The sequence below is a fragment of the Polyodon spathula genome, chromosome 6 (assembly GCF_017654505.1).
Source record: "Polyodon spathula isolate WHYD16114869_AA chromosome 6, ASM1765450v1, whole genome shotgun sequence".
Classification (NCBI taxonomy): domain Eukaryota; kingdom Metazoa; phylum Chordata; class Actinopteri; order Acipenseriformes; family Polyodontidae; genus Polyodon; species Polyodon spathula.
In genome coordinates this window covers 43,296,000-43,316,071 of record NC_054539.1, presented here as the reverse complement: position 1 = coordinate 43,316,071, position 20,072 = coordinate 43,296,000, and the positions used below count along the sequence as shown (strand labels likewise).

The window sequence follows — 20,072 nt, the reverse complement described above, 5'->3', positions numbered from 1 at the left end:
TTCTGGTTGTTTTTCTACATTTTCCTTACTATGTTGTATGGTTGGTTCTGGGTTCTGTTGCTCCATTACTGAGGTAGTATAATGTTCATTTAGTTTGTCTGTAGAATCTAAAGTGCCCAGACTGAATAGACTCAAATCCACTTAATGCTCTGACCTTTCAACTCTTCTAAGATCTACTAAAAATGATGAGTGGAGAAAATGTTTTATGTAAAATCTAAAACAATTTAAATGACATTGAAAAAATATTTTTAAAAAAACATTCCAGTTTGAAACAGTTCTTAATAAATGCGGGGAAACAGCATCCAACAGGGAAATCTTGTGTTTCTAAGCACAAATAAATACTTTTTGTACTCACTGCAGGAATGTCATAAAGTGAAATAGTTTTGATCAATTAATAAAATCTGCAAGCATTAAATGATATATGTAAATGCTAAACACAAAAAGTCAGTATTGGGTGCAGTCCCTCTTTCTTGCACCACCAGTACCTTAAAACAAGATGACCAAAGATGTTATGGCAGAGTTGTGGTGTGCCGACTCAATTTCCATCTTTGGGTTGCACTGGTAGTAGATGAGCACAGCTGGTAGTCTGTGTAGAAACTGTAACTTCTGCCCGATACATCAGCATTCTCCAAGAAGGACTTTTTGTTGTCTATGCCAATGGTCATCTCAAAAGATGGCAGTATTTTTATGGAAGATGGTGCCTCAACTCACACCGCCCGTGCAATACAAAGAAAGTCAGGCATGAACCCCATTGAGCATGTGTAGGCAATCCTTGACCAATCCCTGCAGAAGCGTCCCTGTGGCAAAGTGCCTGCCCCTGTGTGTATTTTGTGTTATATGTTGTGTGTTAATGTTGGTGTATAGTCATTGGTAGATGGGATATAAATGGGTCTGCGTAACACAAGTGTTTAAAATGTATATTTGTATTTAGGCACGAGGATTGCACAGCACTTCAGGTGCAAGTAAAAAGTAATAATATGTGAGCACAGGGAATTGCACTTTATTAATTCACGTGCAGTTCTACCGCGACTCCAATTGAATGAGTGATTAGCAATCGAGTCTTGGCACAGCTGCATAAAAGCTGCATGTTTTCACTCACTCTGGGTTGTGTGTTCAGTGAGTGGAGAACGAGATTGGAGACGGAGGTAATCATAATAATTGAAGTAATAATAACGTAAAGTAAAATATCAGCTCACCATGTTGTTTAGTGTTAGTCTGTTTTGTTTGTCTGTTTATTTTGGCTACCAGTGCCGTGTCCTGTGTTTTTTGTTTGTTACAACCTTTTTATTTACTGTTCTGTTAATTCATTAAATGCTGAGCGCAAGCAAGCACTCAGCGCCACTGTGACGGAAAGATGAGTTCTGGTGATGAATCTTCCTCCCAACCTGTGAGGGCGCTAAAGAACGAGGGGAGAAGTATCTGGAAGGGCTGGCCTGACATTTCGTTTCCGGGTCAGGGAAGCGGGTCAGCCTGGAGGGAAGCGCGACTCTGTTGTAAGACCGTATTGAATTGAGAGGTAAACGAGAGGCAGCTGCAAGTAATAAGGCAGCTGCAACCGTTTATCTCGATATCATGCGGGATTACATATAGGGGCCAGGGTAACGCTGGTCTTCTCCTTCGTTTGGGTTAAACGCTTGGAGAGAGAAGGATCGAGAGAGGAGCTCTCGTTGTAAAGAGGAATTGCGTGTTGTGTTTGTTTTATCATTGTCTGTGTTTTGCACCACCAGACAGTTAACTCACCTATCCGGAGCTGTCGACCAGGGTCAGCACAATCCGGATCACCACTGCACGGAACCGTCACGAAATACAGTGTCTTCACCCACCACAAGCACGTCTGCACTCACCCAGGACTGGTGACCGTGTGTTCGTTTTGTTCGGGACTGTGCCCTATTATTGCTATCCCCGTGCTTTACACATTGTTGTGTATAGCCGGGGATTTATTATTTAATGGTCACCAGACCTGGATTATAAATAAAAGCACCTTTTCACTGGAAACTGTTGTCTGCCTGTCACTCCTGCATCGCATCACCGCTATACCTGTTCCCCTCCACTAGCCACTTTGCCACAGCCACCCAACTCCACCTCTCTGTCTGTTTATTTCCTGGTTCCTGCTTCTGGTCTGACGTCCCCCACTCCGGCCGTCTTTGTGACAGTCCCTAATACAGATTCTGTGCCAGGAATGGGCTACAGGATTGCTGATCTCATCCACACAATGTGTAAGCACGTTGCTGCCTTGCATAAGGCAAAGGGCCGCACCACAAAGTATTTACCTCACTCGCATTTTTCCAGTGCTATGTATGGTTCCAGAATAAGCAGGTATTCTTTCAAACTTGGGTACATCGTCTCACTATGTTTTAAGATTTGTATAGCTTCAATTGAGGCCATCAGTGCAGTTTGATGTCTCAAACCATCACACACTTTATTTTAGCTGCATCACATAAACTTTATTGTAGCTGTTAACGGAAGGCTTACTACAATGTTAACATGTTGTTCATTTCCTTTAACAGTTAGAAAAGTACAGGTGTCTTTAATAATGCCTAAACAAAACAAAACCCATTTCACTGAAGTGGTTGATTCGGTAAATCTTTTCCTTCCCAGCAGCTAAATAATGAAACAGGTCACTATATTGCCTAGCCATTAATGACCCATTAACAAATACTCAATTCTCTTTCGTTTTCTGTTTTTATTAATGAAATACCTACTGTCAGGAGAAAAAGTTGTGTACATATGTGTGCAGATGACACTGTGGTTTATTACAACTCTGACAATGTCCATGATTTAACTAAGACGCTACAGAATTACTTTTTTTTTTTTTTTTAACTTTCTCAAGATTGGTTTGATAAAAATACTTTGATTTTAAATGAAAAAAAATAATGTTATTTGGTTCAGAGAAAATGATACAAAACAATATACTTTTGGAAAGAGTTGATACTTTTAAATACTTAGGTGTGAATATCAATACAACTCTTAAATTCGAAAAACACATACATGAAATATGTAGCAAAACTGGGATAAAACTTGGCTTTTGTATGGCTAGCGTCATTGCTTAAATTTTACATCAAGGTTTAAGTTAGCCAAACAACTTTTGTTTCCCATTCTGGTCTATAATGATGTGATTTATATGTCTGCTACTAAGGAGTCATTGAAGAAGACTGATACAGTATTTAAAATGATTTATAAATTTTTTTCTTCAGTGTACTTATTTAGAACATCACTGTACCTTGTATTCCAGGTTAAACTTGTTGTCACCTGATAATAGAATTAACTTTCACTGGAATCAACTTATTTTTAAACGGATGTTTAACAAGCTTCCTGTTTATTTGAGTAACCTATTCCAGGAGTTTACCTGTGATTACAGCTTACAAAATGTTTGTGAAACCAAATATTTTAAAATACTGATGGTAAAAAGTGCTACTGGAAGGTAATCTTTTGCCTTTTCTGCAGTTTCAGATTGGAAATCCCATCATCAATTTAAAATTTGTTGTTCCACTATCTGAAGAAGCCCTGTCTATTGGTATGAGTTTTGAATGTGTGTTCCGTGTTTTTATGTGATTGTAGTTTGCTGTTGGACGTCAATTATAGCTCATATGGCCTTTTTCCAATAAAAAAAAAGTAGGACTTGCCTTATTGACTTCAGTTAACTATGACAAGATCATGATTGTCCTTTTAAAAGCAAAATTAAAAAGTAGTATGTCAAGAACAGTGCACCAGCACAAAAGGAAATACTGAGTACATTGACTGCCCCAATTCCAGCTAAAATATCACTCCATCACAATCAAAGCTAGCATGTTGGCTTGGGGTGCTGGTTTTCATTGTTTTAGTTGACCTTTAAATGTTCTCAGATCTTAGCTCTCATCTCTTTGTCAAAACGAAGGGTGCCTTTATGTGGGTCCCAAATCAGAAGTTTCAGAAATTAGAAGTGCTCCCCGTGGCAGCATGGTCACCCTGATGCAGGGCTAGAAACTTGCACTAGTCCTGCATCAAGTTGTGGGTTTCAGAATTTACCTTGATTTGTGTATATTAGTAAAATAACCACAGGATTTCAATGCATGTTTATCATATTTCAGTATCATGCATAAAGTATTATTCAAGTTTTAACACTAGAACTGCCACAAGATTAATGAGATTTAAAATGTAAACTAATCTGTGTACTGTCTATGCAATGCACTTGTCCGTTAAAAAAAAAAAAAAAAAAAAAAAAAGCAAGAAAGAAAATAACATTCACAAATGCAGATTTGGCAACACAAAATGACTACCGTGGCGGTTTTAGTGTTAATAAGTGTGATCTGTTCAGGGCAGATTTACCAGGGGCCTGATTTCTCAAATTCCTGGTATCTGGTGACTTTCAATAATATATCAAAACAAGGGGACTTCTGAAACCAAGCATTGGGAGTAAGACTATTGTGAGTTTCTAACCCTGGCATGTTAAAGACAACCTGTAAATAAAGACTTTTAGATGATCCATCGAGTAGTTGCTTCAAGCAGATTTAACTCTGATACAAGTCTCAGATATAAATGTAGTGATTTTTAAGAATCATGAACTTAGTCTTGTTTGCTTCCACACATATCCATTATAATCATGAAAATATAATTGTTTATTTAGTTGCTATATCATTCTGTTAATTTTGATTTATAAATGGGTTTAAGAATCTATTCTTAAAAGGCAGTGTAAATGTTAAATTTTACACTGCCTTAATCCCCATTAACCCCTTTTACAAATGGACCTGCATGTATTTTGACCGCTATATTACAATTAATTCAATGATAATGCTGCTTTGCCTTTTTATTGAAAGTATACTTTGTACAAAACAGTATAAAGTAGAATCTTAAAGTGGTGCTACAACTGATTAAGTAATGAACCAGAATGTCATTGTTTCATTGTTAACATCCTGACAACTTTTTACAGATAACTTTAAAATCTGTTTCAAAGCTCTTATCAAAACGTGCGCTCTAGTGCTCTGATAGTGTACAGATTATTGCTCACATTTTCAAACAGGTAACACAGCAATACCAATCCATAAAAAGCCAGAGGACTTTTTGTTATGTTTTTTTTTTTTTTTTTTTTTTTCAGTGATTTAGAGGACAGATCTCAAACCCCAGTGCACTAGAATACCCACATAGGATAGGGAAATGCTGTAGCTCTGGCAGAGTTCAGAGAGAAGGGGCAGAGCGATCAGAATGGCGAGTTTTGAATTGATTTGAATACTTTTGCTTTTTTTCACTACTTGAATTAGAGTCCATGGTGTCTGATTCAGACTCATTCAAATTCTCACGAAAAGGTCAACATTTACATAAATCTGGTAGTTATTTTTATTGTGATAAAATTACTTTTTTTTCTAAATTCTAGTGATATATGGCTATCTACCAGTAATTTGTCACTTTTTGAAATGAAGTGCCAACCCAAGGTGATATGCTGTACTGTCAATACCCCCATGTGACCTGTTTTGACCAATCAGGATATAGTATTTAAAATACCTATTTTATAAGTGTATAGAAAACACTAACTTCAGGTCCAAAACACATACTTTTTATAAAAAAAACTTTATTCACCCCTAGAAAAAAATCTTTTGATTTAAGAAAGGCTTTTTTTTTTAATCACCAAAATTCCCTTGTTAGTACATGGTGAATAAACTTGAATTCTGAGGGGAGAATGTACACAGATGATTCTTTTTAAGCTAGTTTTGCTTTTGTTGACTATCAAAAATAAGTCTTTCATTGGTAAATAATAATAAAAAAAAATACATTTATATAGAAGAAGAGTTATTGGACTGGTGTATAAGTGTATATAATAACACCTGTTTCTTTAAATGTCCACAAACCTCTGAAGAAAAGACTTTAGAAGCAGAAATTTTAAGAAACAGGTGTTCTTTACATTTACAGTCATTCTGGTGGCAAAATGAAATGTTAATTAGCACGGAACGACCACGTTGAAGTAAAAACAAACAAGTGACACAAATGACAGTCTTGTTGTTGATTTAAACACTTCCGACTCTTGAGTTTTGGGGAGAGGAAAGATCTTCAAATAAGGGGTGGTCGATATGAAGGCACCTGGCATGCACTACAGTTCAAGGTCTGTGCACGTGCGTACGGGGCCAAAGCCATCTTACAGCTGTGCTCAAGTGTACACGGGATGGCTCAAATGATAAAAATCTTTTAATCTGATCAACCCTAAGGCAACTCAGGTCTGAGTTGAACTGACTGACTAATCTCATTTGAGGCCTCCCCTTTATCAAGTAAAGGGGAGGCTTCAAATGTGATTCAATCAAACAACACTGCATCTGCATTATTTCTCTGCTTTATGATGACATTCAATCAAATTTTCCAGACGATGTGGTATAGAATGTTTTATATTGTAAGGACTTGTCGATGAACAAAATTACAAAATTACAGGACTTTTTGAAAATGTAGTGATGTCTTCTCTGGTAGTTTGAGTAAATAGCACAACTGAAAAGGGAAATGACACAGGTTATAATGGGGCACCAACAAAGAAGTTACACAGTAGTTAACACTTCTCTATGAGCATTAAAAGTTACACTCAATTAGTTAGCTATCATACAATGGCTCTCAATAGTATTCACCCCCCCTTGGACTTTTTTCACATTTTATTGTGTTACAACATGGAATCAGAATGGATTTAATTAGGCCATAATGTCAAAGTGAAAAATAAAATCTACAAATTGTTACAAATATAAAACAGAAAATAATTTATTGCATAAGTATTCACCCCCTTTGCTATGACACACCTAAATAAGCTCTGGTGCAACCAATTGTCTTTAGAATTCACATAATTAGTTGAGTGGAGTCCACCTGTGTGCAATTAAGGTGTTTCACATGATTTCAGGTTAAATACACCTGTCTCTGGGAGGTCCCACAGTTGGTTAGTACATTTCCTAACAAAAACTACATCATGAAGACGAAGGAACATTCAAAGCAAATCCAGAATAAGGTTCTTCACAAGCACCAATCAGGGGTAGGATATAAGAACATTTCCAAGGCATTGAATATCCCCCAGAGCACAGTAAAGTCCATTATTAAGAAATGGAGAGAATATGGCACAACTGTGAATCTGTCTAGATCAGGCTGTCCTCAAAAACTAGTATCCAGGCGAGAAGGGCACTAGTCAGGGGGGCCACCAGAGGCCTATGGCAACGCTAAAGGAGTTACAGTCTTCCACGGCTGAGGTGGGAGACACTGAGCATATGGCAACAATAGCCCGGGTGCTTCACAAAACTGGCCTTTATGGGAGAGTGGCAAAAAGAAAGCCATTGTTGAAAGAAATTTGCATCAAATCTCAGCTAGTTTGCCAGAAGACATGTGGGAGACTGTGAAGATTCTATGGTCTGATGAAGCCTAACACTGCACATACCCCTGAGAAGACCATTCCTACCGTGAACCATGGTGGTGGCAGCATCATGCTATGGGGATGCTTCTCTGCACCAGGGCCTGGAAAGCTTGTGAAGATAGAGGGCAAAATGGATGCAGCAAAGTACAGAGAAATCCTGGAGGAAAACCTGCTGAAGTCTGCAAGAGACATGGGACTTGGGAGAAGATTCATCTTCCAGCAGGATAATGACCCCAAACATAGAGCCAAAGCCACACTGGAGTGGCTTAAAAACAAAAAGGTCAATGTCCTGGAGTGACCCAGCCAAAGCCCGGACCTCAATCCAATTGAGAATATGTGAAAAGAGTTGAAAATTGCTGTTCGCCAAAGGTCCCCATCCAACTTGACGGAGCTAGAGCAATTTTGCAAAGAAGAATGGGCAAAAATTGCAGTGTCCACATGTGCAAAGCTGGTAGATAGAGATTTATCCAAATAGATTCATGGCTGTAATTGCTGCCAAAGGTGCCTCTACCAAATATTGACTCAAAGGGGTGAATACTTATGCAATCAATTATTTTCTGTTTTGTATTTGTAATTAATTTAGAACAATTTGTAGATTTTATTTTTCTTTGACATCAGTTGATCAGTGGCAAAAACTCCTAATTAAATCCATTTTGATTCCATGTTGTAACAATAAAATGTGGAAAAGTCCAAGGGGGGGGGGGTGAATACTTTTGAGAGCCTCTGAATATCTATGATCTAAAGGCTGACACTGTTTAGATCATTCAAATAAGGCCAAGTTTTTAAAAATCAATCATCTAACCCAGTCTTTGAGTGCATTTCTGTCTTTAAAATATCTTCAATGGCTGGGTCCTATTTTAATTATTTAAACAACAGCATTATTTAGATCTCCCACTGTTAAGATTGTTGTATTAAGCCCATGATGTTCTTCTGCTTAGCCACTAACCTGGTCATCTACTTGTGAGGAACCTGTTATGTATTTAAATAACGTATTTAACACATTTTTTCTTTTTTAATAAATATTACACTAACCAAACTGAAACACTGGGAATGCCAGGATGTCTGTTGAATGTCTTTTTTTTTTTTTTTTTTTTTTTTTTAAAGCAGATTCAATTTGCCCGATAGACTCTTTGTTAACAGAGAGCCAGCTTTGAAAAACATCAGCTATACTACACTGATAGAGGTGTGATAATCTCATTGTCTTTTTTTATCACTGCTATCTGAATGTAAAGAGAGAATTGTTGTTTGGTTGGTTTTAAAGTGTTTTAAAGCTTTGACGTGTTCAGAATAAACTTATTAAATTTGGAGATTTTCCATTCGTGTAAATGGGCTAATTTTAAGTGTTTTTTCCAACTTTGCATATTTTTTTTTCTTTTAAGGTCAGCTGCTTCTTTAAACAATATCATATTTTAATGTTTTCCATCTCATTATGCTAAACAACATATATAAGTTGTTTAAGCTCCTGGTAACAGGGAGATGTTACCGACGTGGGTCACCACTGATAAATAATAAAGAGTCAGACACAGAGCATTGGGTGTTGACATGCCGAACAGGTGTGCAGATTTAAAACAACAAGTGCTGCCACTTGGCTACCAGCAATGGTAGCTCTAGTGTCAGATTTAATAAAGAAAATAAAACAAAGCTAAACAAAAATAGTTTACCACACACTGCGAGTGCTAGCCCCACTAAAAGAGACATCCTGCTTCAGGATCCTACTACACTACGAAACCCTCGCTACACTGGTTGTTGAGATCAAATCCCCTAAACTAACCTACTGCTGTTGCTCCCGAAGTCCCGGCCTCCCACCGTCTCTGGGTTTTTCCGACAGTCCTGGCTGAGCAGCACTTGCACAGGCACTGTTTTGCCGTTGAGGGGTTCTGTAGTAGTTACCGTTTGGAGCGGACACTCTCCTCCTTGATGTAAACAACGTGCCCGTCTGTGTAGCCATGGCAGTGCCGTCACCTCGAGCTGCGGCGCAGACGCTTCTTGTGCTGCGTGTGGGCTTCCCGGGCATGCCCCCTAGCCAATCTGGACCTCCCAATAAGCTCATTGCCAGACGAACCTGCCTGTTCAATTGGTTGCCTGGCAATGCATCTCCTGTTATGCTTCCAAGCTGCAGCGACAGGGTCCTGAGCATAATTAAGCATAAATGCACATCATTCACCCAAGGTATAAAAGTAAATGGATTCACTCCTGAGAGCATTCAAATAAAAAAGTGTGTCCTACAGGGATCAATACTTGGATCAGTCTTGTTCACAATCTATAGAAATAATGTCAGTATTAGGAACTTCACACAAAAATACATGGATTTGAAACTTAAAACCAGTAAACCACTCCAAGTAAAAAACTAAATCACCAGAGGGTTCATTCATTCAACCAATAGATCTCTATAGATATCTGGGTGTATGTTTAGACAGGGAGCTTAATGACCTGGGGCACTGTTGTTCCCACAGATTAGGATGGTCACTGCTGGCCAGGTGCTTGCTGAACTCAAGTGGACACCTGCAGAGTGGGCCTTTGTCCTGCGGGGTCAGCAGCTTGCCAACATTAGTTGTCGAGCTCCTGGGAGTAAAGAGACTTGGGGTTAGGATTGTAGGACACCTGCTGACCATCAATTCTCTTGAGTTGTAAGGAGTTGCAGTTTTGAAACACAATGAGGGGCTAAAATATTTTTGTACTGTAAAAAACTTTTAAAAAATAATAAAAATCTTGCAGTTACAGAGGATGGAGTGGAGAATTATGATTCTTGGACTCCTCTCATGATAAAGCACCAGTCTGCAAATGGTAAGGAAACATGACTACAAATTAATGTATATACATAAATCAAACAGTAAAGTCCAATAGTATCCAACATAACTGGTTACAAATTATTGTAGGATAGAATAAAATATTTTTATTTGAAGTCCTAATGGGTTCACAAAGGTTACACAACCTTCACCTTGGTAAGTATAACACTTAATATTGTGTAACTAAAGGTTAACTACCTTTATCCAGTGTTTCAGCTGCAATACACTTAAACTAAGTTGTCACCATTTTAAGTTGAATATTTACTTATATTACACAATGTTACTTTTTAAGGTCCAATGATCGGTTTCGACAAGCAGGCAACTAATAGACATAATATGGTCACAGCGCAAGCTTTAAAATGGAGTAAAATAAATCTAAAATAAATTCTCTACCTAACTGGAAGCTATAGCGCAGAAGCAAAAGTGGGTCAAATATGCTGTATTAAGTCAGAGTTAACACATTTGGCAGCAGGATTGAGAAAAGTCTATAGTGCAATCTAAAGATTATAGATACCAGAAGCCTTGCAAGTAGAGAATTGCTGTAATCAATTCTGCATGTTACAAAATAATTGATCAGGATTTCAAGATCAGGTAATGTCAGGTACCAGTACAGATAAAGTCCAGCTGCAGTATATTCCTCAGGTATTAAAGGTAATAAAGCTAAGTATGTGAGTAACATAAATTCCCCTTCATGGCTGTAAATTCAAACTTTTTTGTCCCAACATCAGATGTCAAACACGAGGGTGTAAAGTGGCTGGACGTGTGCTAACAATACAAGTGTATAAAAGTGCTTGAAATCTATCCCTTTGTTAAGTGTGATTCCTGCTTTCCTGAAAACTGCAAGTGTTCTCATCTGCCTTCTGTTTTTAATGTCATCTCAATTCTCTATATTAAGAAATGTAACAGATAATGCAACAAATATCATGGGTTACCCCCCCCCCCCCCCCCCCCCCCCCCCCCCCCCCCCCCCCCCCCCCCCCCCCCCCCCCAATGACCCACAGTGATGGTCCTAGCATCAAAACTGTTCAATGACTCAACTTACCATGTTTCATTGCTCTCCAGTATTTCACCTCCCCCCAAATAATGCTGCATTACATGAAGATGGGTGAGGCGATAAACCTGGTTACTGATTAAAAACTGGTGTAGAAATGTAAATTCATCTTGCAAAGCCAATGCAAGCTAAGCCTTATTTGCAAAGGGCAGCTCAAGTTACAATAAGATACTACACACACTGGCAACAATAGAAACGCACAATTCACACGTGACTAGATTACTGGTGTTTGTATTGGTTCATGCCATTGTATAAACATGTACCATTGTAGCTTCTCTTATGCAGTGCTAATTGTAACTTAGAACAGAATCTTATTGACCATGATGACCTTTTGTGGTACTGCAAATCATTAACTTTCAAGAAACCTCTGGAAATTGCCTGACAAGTTATGCTATGCAATATTAAATGGGCTGTGTGGGTAATATAAATTACAGTTTTATATTAAGTGTAGGGCTTGGTGCTGGACATTTACTCAATTACTACTTTGTGTATCTCTGTTTTCTACCAACTAAAATGTAAGGTATTTCAATTATGGGGTGGGAGGTAGCACTATAATTGAAAAATGCACTATACAATTATAGCAAACAGCACAAACTGTTTTCATTAGGTTGGTGCCTTAACTAAACAATCAAATCCCATACATTAGTAAATATGTATGCAAAAATAATCACAATTATCAAAGCCATGTATGATAATATATTCCTTTTTTTTAAAACATGTATCTTATGAAAATGTATAATGAGAAAAACAAAATTAACATCACGTTGATAAGTAATCACTTGTTGTGTAACGCAATTTTTTCATGTGTTAGTCCATAAGGCTTTTGTAATGGTGTACTGTGCTGAAGTTTAGGTATTTGCCCGGAATGAAAACATTGGTTTTTATGTAACTGAATCAGACAACCAAATCGATTAATATAACAGCTGTATGTTGGCAAATCAGTTTCGGACATATCAGTCAGTTACCACTATTACGTCACGGCAAATGGTCTATATAACTCCCTGTCGTGCCTATCTCCTCTACTTTCTGCTTTGAATTAAGGGTACGTTGAAGTGCCTTGGTAAAGTCACACAAGTGTCAACATGCCTCCATTACATAAAAGCCAGCACTCTAAACCTTTTAAACAAAGGAAAAGCCTAGGTAAGCTTACATTTAGCACAATATTTACATTGGTTATCTAAATACGGGGTTTGGTTCTTAAAGAAAATTGTCGTTTTAATCCACAGCTACCAGAATGGAAGAGGTTGCCGGGATTAGGACTAAATTTCCAACTAAAATTCCGGTAAGAGAAAATTACTGAGTAATTGGTTGCTGGAATGATTTCAATTACCTTAAAAAAAAAAAAAAAAAAAAAAAAAAAAAAAAAAAAAAAAAAGCGCCTCAATGTATAATTACATTATATATGTTAAAACGTACAAAAAGCCAGATTTCAAAAATATATAGATCAGGTGTATACTGTTTCCGACCGGGACGAAAAGAATGAAGGCTGAAAACTGACAATCTTAATTTTCCCAGGATTTGTTTGTTTACTTCGAGTCAGGTTGCCTTGTATAGTGCTTTTCTCATGTGCAGAAGGACCGAGTCGAGGTGTTGTACTAGGTGCGTTTGCCAAACGGACCGAGACCACCTCTTGGTGGACCCGGTACGGTTCGTTTCACAAGCAGACTTGTTGTTCACACTGCACACAGCCTAACACGATTTGTTCAGTGATTTACTTACGGTGGGGTGTTGCTGTAATTGTTCGCAGGTAATCGTAGAACGGTATCAAAGAGAGAAATACCTCCCTCCTTTGGACAAGACGAAATTTCTGGTACCACAAGAGCTTTCAATGACTCAGTTTATCACTATAATTAGGTGAGTAGTTGTACTCTTTGAATTGTTTTGAGGCATATGTGTAGATGTAATACCACAAAATGGTATCACTGAACTAATTGATGTGCTGTTGCCGTTGATCGCAGTCATGCGTTTATTTTGTAACTAGCTTCATATACTTTTAAAGGGATTGTTCTGTAATTTGGCTGTTCACTCCTCACATGCTGGGGGCAATTAAAAAATTTTAGTAATTGGAACATTTAGCTGCGGTGGCCCACAGTAAAGTTTACCAGAATAAATAGACTGACATCTGTTTACTACACTTAACATTTACAGTCCAGTTGGTTTATATTCCAATATTTACATATGGATTAAGAGTGCATTTAATGAAATAAGTAGCATTTCATGTGGCTAAAGTTTGCCAAAAGGTAGCTTGCAGTTGATCGGCTAATTGGGTGTCTGTTTCAGAGTGGTTTAAAAAAAAAAAACCTCAATATTCAACTTTACACAGGCTTGCAAAATTGTGTATTGCATGTTTACAGTACATCTCTTTGGAATTATGCTTTCAATAACTGTCCAATGGTCAATGTGTGTTCTGAATGTTGCAAGGAAGTTATCCCTGAAAGATGCCATAGAAATTGGCCAAAAGCTATTGACCTCAAACGATACTGTACCGTAATAAAGCCTTCTATTTCAGAAACCGAATGTGTCTGCTGCCAAGCCAAGCGTTTTACCTACTGGTTAACAATAACAGTCTGGCCAGCATGTCACTAACCTTGGCAGAAGTATACAAGGATCACAGAGATGAAGATGGCTTTCTGTATATGACTTATGCATCCCAGGAAATGTTTGGATCTTCTGCTCACGTTAACCATTGGAAGTCTTTAAAAAACCCTTTAGCAGGACAGTGAATTTTTTCCTTCCCCTCTACCTCAGACTTTTTAAGATTTGTTTCCCATTTTGTTGTAATATTGGATGCCCGTGCATTGGCAGGTCCAAGTATTGGCGCATAACTGAATAACAAACTTGTTTGTGTGTTTAGATATATTATGTGTTTATAAGACTGATGCCATTTTTATTGGTGCTTGTTTTGTACATGATTGGGAACATTGTTAAATAAATTCTCTCAAATAAGATTACAGTATTTCATTGGTATGTAATTAAGAAATGGCAGGATGAGGGACTAATTAATGGTATTTCTGTCTTTCATGAAGCACAGATGGTCTAAAAAGGTAGTTCACCTTTTGAATTTATTTCAGTGTATGAATGGGCAAAAGCTTACTTCCATTTGAACAGGATTGAAGTATCCTTTTCACTATTTAGAAAGAAGCGATTTGTCAGGTTAATAATGATTTTGTGTTCAGTATAAACTCAATTTTAATATTTTCTTGGATATCAATGGCAGTTATAGGGCTATATTTAAAGTCCTAATATCACGCCACAAGATTAGACAATACAAGTGAACTCACTTTATCATGATTGCCGTACAGGCATAATTCAGAATATAAAGCAGGTTGGGATATAAACTGGGTTTCATGTTCTTCTATAACGGCACATTACAAGTGCGAGAGAAACATAAGTGAATTAAAGAGCAGTGTTTTGATACTATACATGCCATTATTTACATTTAAACAAATGCATATAGTTTACTACAGGATAGATGTTCAGCTGAGATGCTTATTGAATGCTAGTTGTTTTTGGGGAAATTAATTCTATTCTGTGGTTACTTGGTAAAGCCTGGCCACGCAGCATTTGACAGGCTGCAGAAAATGTGACAAAAAGCAGGTTTATGAGATCAAGAGGTAATTTCTCAAAGGACCTATGGTGCATGGCCAGTGGTGTTGAAAGAATCGTGATAATAAGCAAGGTGAGATAAAACTGGTTCATCTGTACTTCTGTTAATTTTCTTGGGCCAGCACATGGGTTATAAATCTGTAACTAACATTTTTTTACAGTAGTTTGGTGTCTGCATAAATCAACAGTTAAAGGGTGATTGAATTTCCAGGCTTGATTGGCAATGACATAGATTTGATTAGAAATCTTTATTGAAACCCTTGAGACTTTTTTTTTTTTTTATACACAATTACCTTATGCCTTCTACTGTGAGATTCATTTGTGAATTAACCTAAGGTTTAAATCTTATGAATTCCTAGAATGCCTGAGCAAGCTCTGACTTGCTGATTTCAAACACACTTCAAACTTAATTTGAAGCCCACAGACTAATGGCCCTATTGACACCCTGCAAGCCAAGCCACAGACTAACCAGTGACTCTGATAAAGATGCAGGCCACAGATTGAATTGACAAGTTTCCTTACAGCAACAACATACATTTGGCTAATGGATTTCACTTTTGTTCTTTTGCCAATGAAATCGTAAGAAATATTTGATTGGGTTTTGAAAAGCAATCCATTTCATTTGATAGTGCTATTGTATTGAACCTTTCAAAACAATAACACTGTAACCTTACCAGCAGTGACTGTGATGCATTAAATTATCCTTGTGTTGAAAAATATCCATCAGAACCATCATCACTGGTTGTTCATTAGAAATCGCCAGATGGATCGTCACCTTGCTTTAAATTCTGCATCGTGTAAAAGCAGCCTTTGTTACCAATAGAAACTTAAAGACTGTACTGCCAGAGACCACCAGAACTTCTACAAAGACCCTATTGGCAATTCTCCCGACGGAATCACCAGGACAACAGAACAATAAAGACAACAAACACTTCTCTCCGATTTTCTTTCCTCAACACAAAAAGGCTTTAACAGGGAAAGGTACACGCTTCATTAATATAGTGTATGGTGCATTTATAGATTGGGACATATTTATGTTTTACTTTTCATAATGGTAACCTTGTGGTGATGTTTCTTGCATGTTCTAAACTGAATGCCTAGAAACAATATTTTATTAACCACCCAGGTGCCCATTTATTTTCTCAATTACCATGTCAAAAATGTTCCCCCCCCCCCCTTTTTCTTTTTATTTTTATTTTTATTTTTTTTTGAAATCCACTATTCTAAGTTTTCAAAGTTTGCATTAAATTCCACTGGGACTGTTTTCAAAATACACACTTTGTATTCTTTTTGTGAAAAAATGGAAATATATTATTTGAATAGAACAAAATAAGAAAATAATGCTTTCTTCACCATTGCAGCACCACCCTTACAAAAAATAATGCAGTAATGAAGTGAACAAATACTGCAGCAGTACAAATGCAATGTTTTGGATGCATTAGTACTACAGTACTACTGTAAATAACTGCACTACTCTGCATTGTCACTGCACTGTACTGCAGTACAACAGCATTAGTATTACTGTTTATTTTTGCAAGGGTATAATTGCACAAATAACATGTGTAGGAGAGCCACATCAGTCTCCAGCAGAAGATATGGCAGCAATGTGAGCATGCGTCATTACCTGTAAGTGCAGGTATTTAATGTGCAGAATAAATTGGTTTCTACTCGTTACTTTAGCAAATATTGGTGTATGATATTGTAATGACCGTGGTCGATGTAGTTGAACTTGGATTTCTTTCTTTCTTTCTTTAACTCTAGAAAAAATCAGACAAACAACTGATGCAGGTGCAATGCTCCGTGGAGCCCTTTTTAGTATCCCTATTTGGGCCAGGACCACACCATCAACACAACAAAACCCCAAAAAAACTAAAAACCTCAATCCTGTCTTGCAGCTCTCCCTGTCTCTCTCCTGTATTTCAGCTTGCAGTAACCCACAGTTACCAGATAACTCTCCAACTTTTTCTTGCTATCTCTCCCAGTCGATCTTTCTCTCACCATCTCTTTTCACTCACTCCCTCCTCCCCCCCCCACCAGACCACTGTGCCGGCCCCCCAGCTCCCTCCCACCAATCACTGTGCCCTCAGGGAGAGGTGGTGCGGCAAACATCCGTCTATACCCCCTAGTCTAGGCACCTCAATCTCCCACACATTCCCACACCCACACACAACCTCCACCACGGCTCTCCCTTCCGAAAACTCTCCCAGAGCCTCCCCATAGCTAACTAACAACCCCCCACCCCCTAGATGGTGTAGCCTGTGCACCTTACAATAACAATGATTAACAGCAATAACAATGTTCCTCTGGTGCGCTAGTATCCATACTGCGATCTCCAGACTGGTTCGTTGCAATATCCAGCTCGTTTTGATCACTACCATTCCTGGCTAAGTTTTCTTAACACAGCTTGTATCAATCCAGTATAAAATAATAATGCAGTGTCTATTTCAATGAGAAGCTCATTTCTTGGGCAATGCTACCATCTACCAAAAAAAAAAAAACTTCAGTGTTTTACAGAGAATATTATGTTATTGGGATTACTGTAGAACGAGAAAATACTGCGTGCACTTAAAACTCGTTCTGCCGTGCATAGCAAATTTTGAAATGATAGCGCTAAGTATTGGGAGCTAAAAGTATTGGGAGCACTTAAATCAAACTACAAACAGTCTAATCTGATAATAGAGCGATGGTAATCAAACTGTTACACAATAACAGTTTAATCTGCAAACAAAAAGTGAAACGAATGTAAACAGTGGGAAGGGGGCGGTCGTGTGAGATGGTAGATGTTTGTGTGGGAGTTTTAGGTAGGTTTGGGTCTTAGAAGTATGAGTCTTTGAATTAGTTAGTTACTAGTATTGAGATATAATGTTGAGAAAATGTAGGACAACTTCAGAATACTGCACAAAGTTCAGACCTGTTTTTCTGTAGTAGGGAAGTTTGGAACAAAAGAACAAAGCATGTGTCATATGCAGGTCTCCTTCAGTGGATTTGCTATTGATAAACAAATAGCTGGTTTCCATCATACAAGATATTGCATTTTTTTTAAATAGTGGACATCAAACGTACTTCAAAGAGCCAAGTTGGTTCACATATTTGAAGATATCAACTGGTTTGTAATAAAGTGGCCACATACAGTTGCTTCCTGAGGCCCAATTTGCTAAAAATTGCAGGATCTCAAAAATTGTCAATAACATCATTAGAATGATATTTTTAAAGGGAACTATAGACGCACAGATTTTACACAGACTGAATGGAGCCAGTGAAAAGCATGCCACATATAGGCCTATTTTAACAAGCTGATCTTTAAGCACAGAAATCAGTATGCAGTAGGACATTGTTTTTTATTATTATTATTATTATTATTATTATTATTATTATTATTATTATTATTATTATTATTCCAGACTGAAACATACATTACAAAAAAAACATGAAACAAACATGCATTATGCTAATAGACCATGCTAGTGTACATACAGTTATTGGTACCTGTGTACTATAGTTGATTAAGTCATTTCAACATATGCATCTGGTTACATTGAGATAAACCCCAAAATCAAGTCATGTGTGTACCCAGAAGTAGATGAAATGTGCTCCAATAGAAGATGTCATCTGACAGGATTGATTAAACAAACTAAACTACTAACTGCCACAAGGGGGCGCTCTTATTCTACTGGTAATTGCAAATCTGACAGTATGCACTGACAGATATGACCAAAGATTGGTCTCTAAAAAAATTGCCATGGCAAAAAATGTTGCATTCTAATGCTCTTATATCCACATATCATGCTGCTGTTTCTTTTAGTTTAGACAGAGGCGATGCTGAGCTTTAATATGTATGACAGATGTTTGCAAGCACAATTTACTATGAATTGATGATATCAGCTAAATATATGAGACACTTATCTTTTACATCTTTATATATAATGTTAAAAATCTATGTACTTAACAGGGACCATGGACTTCTAAATACACATACCCCCACTCTCTTTCTAAGCAACATGATTTAGAACCCTGAGATTCCAAATGAGTCAGAGTGTTGGATGCTATCCTGCTTTGCTTGCCAGTTGAAATGCATTAGAGCTGAAGGGGACCAGTGTTTAGAGAAAGGAAGGGGAGTACTTTCCAATATTCTGTCTCCAGGCCATATGTAATTAAGGCTGACTAAATACACTGTTGCAGTTCCATCAATAAAAGTTGCCTTAACTTTAGGCTACATGGCAAAACTGTTTTACATTACGTTATTGCCAACAGATTATGTTTTTTTTTTTTTTGATTTTTTACTTTGTAAATTACATGGCTTTCATGTACAAGATGTTGACAGGAAGTGTGATTCAATTCTAATTTGAATGCCATTCCAAGTATAGATTCACATAGTATGCATTTGCAGAGTCTTAGGACTATGGACTTTCTACTATACTCTTTTTAATTGGCACTAGGACTCTTCTGTAATAACCTCAGATGGCTGCTAAGGACAGTAGAGCAGCAGAATCTAGATCAAGCAAAGTAGTCTGAGAAAATGGCCTAGCAGTCTAAAGTACTGTAGTCAGGTCTCTGAAACATCTGGATAAATAGGTTTGAATCCCAGTGATGTGGTGTTTTTTAATTTTTTTTTAATTCATTTGTTATGCAAATGATTGTCTAAAAAAAAAAGGTGAAATATGCCCAAAAACATTTGACATATACCCAAATGTCCAAGTTAGCATAAAGGAGCCATCCATAATGATGTGATCTACAAAAGGGGCAAAGTTATATATAAAAAAAGACAGACATGTAAAGATACAATAATTTAAACAGTTATACAAGACACAACTGGTGCAAAATTGACCTTCATTTCTTTTTTTTTTTTATTGCCACTGGAGGCTGCTTAGAGGAGGCAAGGGCACAGAACAGTCTGTAGCCCAATTATTGGTTGGAGTCTTTTCGGCGGGAGGTCATGCAGTTGGCGCATGATATTCCTTTTTCCGACCACCTCGGCCTGGAAAAGACTCTGGAACAAATATTGGCCTGGTTTTATTGAGTGGGACTTCACTGTGATGTGAGGAGGTATGTAGCGGAATGTCCCAACTGCAGAAAGTAGCGCTGGGGTGGGTTTGTCCGGCCCTGCTGGTCCCACTGCCCCTGGTTTGTAACCCCTTCAACCGTATAGCAATGGACATAGTGGGTCTGGTGATTCCCTCCAACTCCGGATACTCGCACATTTTAATAGTGGTGGACTATGCTATGTGATTATCCAGAGGCGGTGCCACTGCGATCCACTAATGCTGTCATTATTGCTAAGGAATTAGTG

The 20,072-nt window shown here is 37.7% G+C and overlaps 1 protein-coding gene across 1 annotated transcript; it reads left to right on the top strand.

The window, feature by feature from the left end:
* The first annotated feature begins 12,143 nt into the window (after positions 1-12,143).
* On the top strand, positions 12,144-14,091 carry LOC121316557 (microtubule-associated proteins 1A/1B light chain 3C-like). Its single transcript, XM_041251602.1, has 4 exons — positions 12,144-12,319; positions 12,406-12,461; positions 12,927-13,033; positions 13,689-14,091. The coding sequence occupies exons 1-4, from the start codon at positions 12,262-12,264 to the stop codon at positions 13,900-13,902; spliced, it is 435 nt and encodes a 144-aa protein (XP_041107536.1). The 5' UTR covers positions 12,144-12,261; the 3' UTR covers positions 13,903-14,091.
* Positions 14,092-20,072: the final 5,981 nt, after the last annotated feature.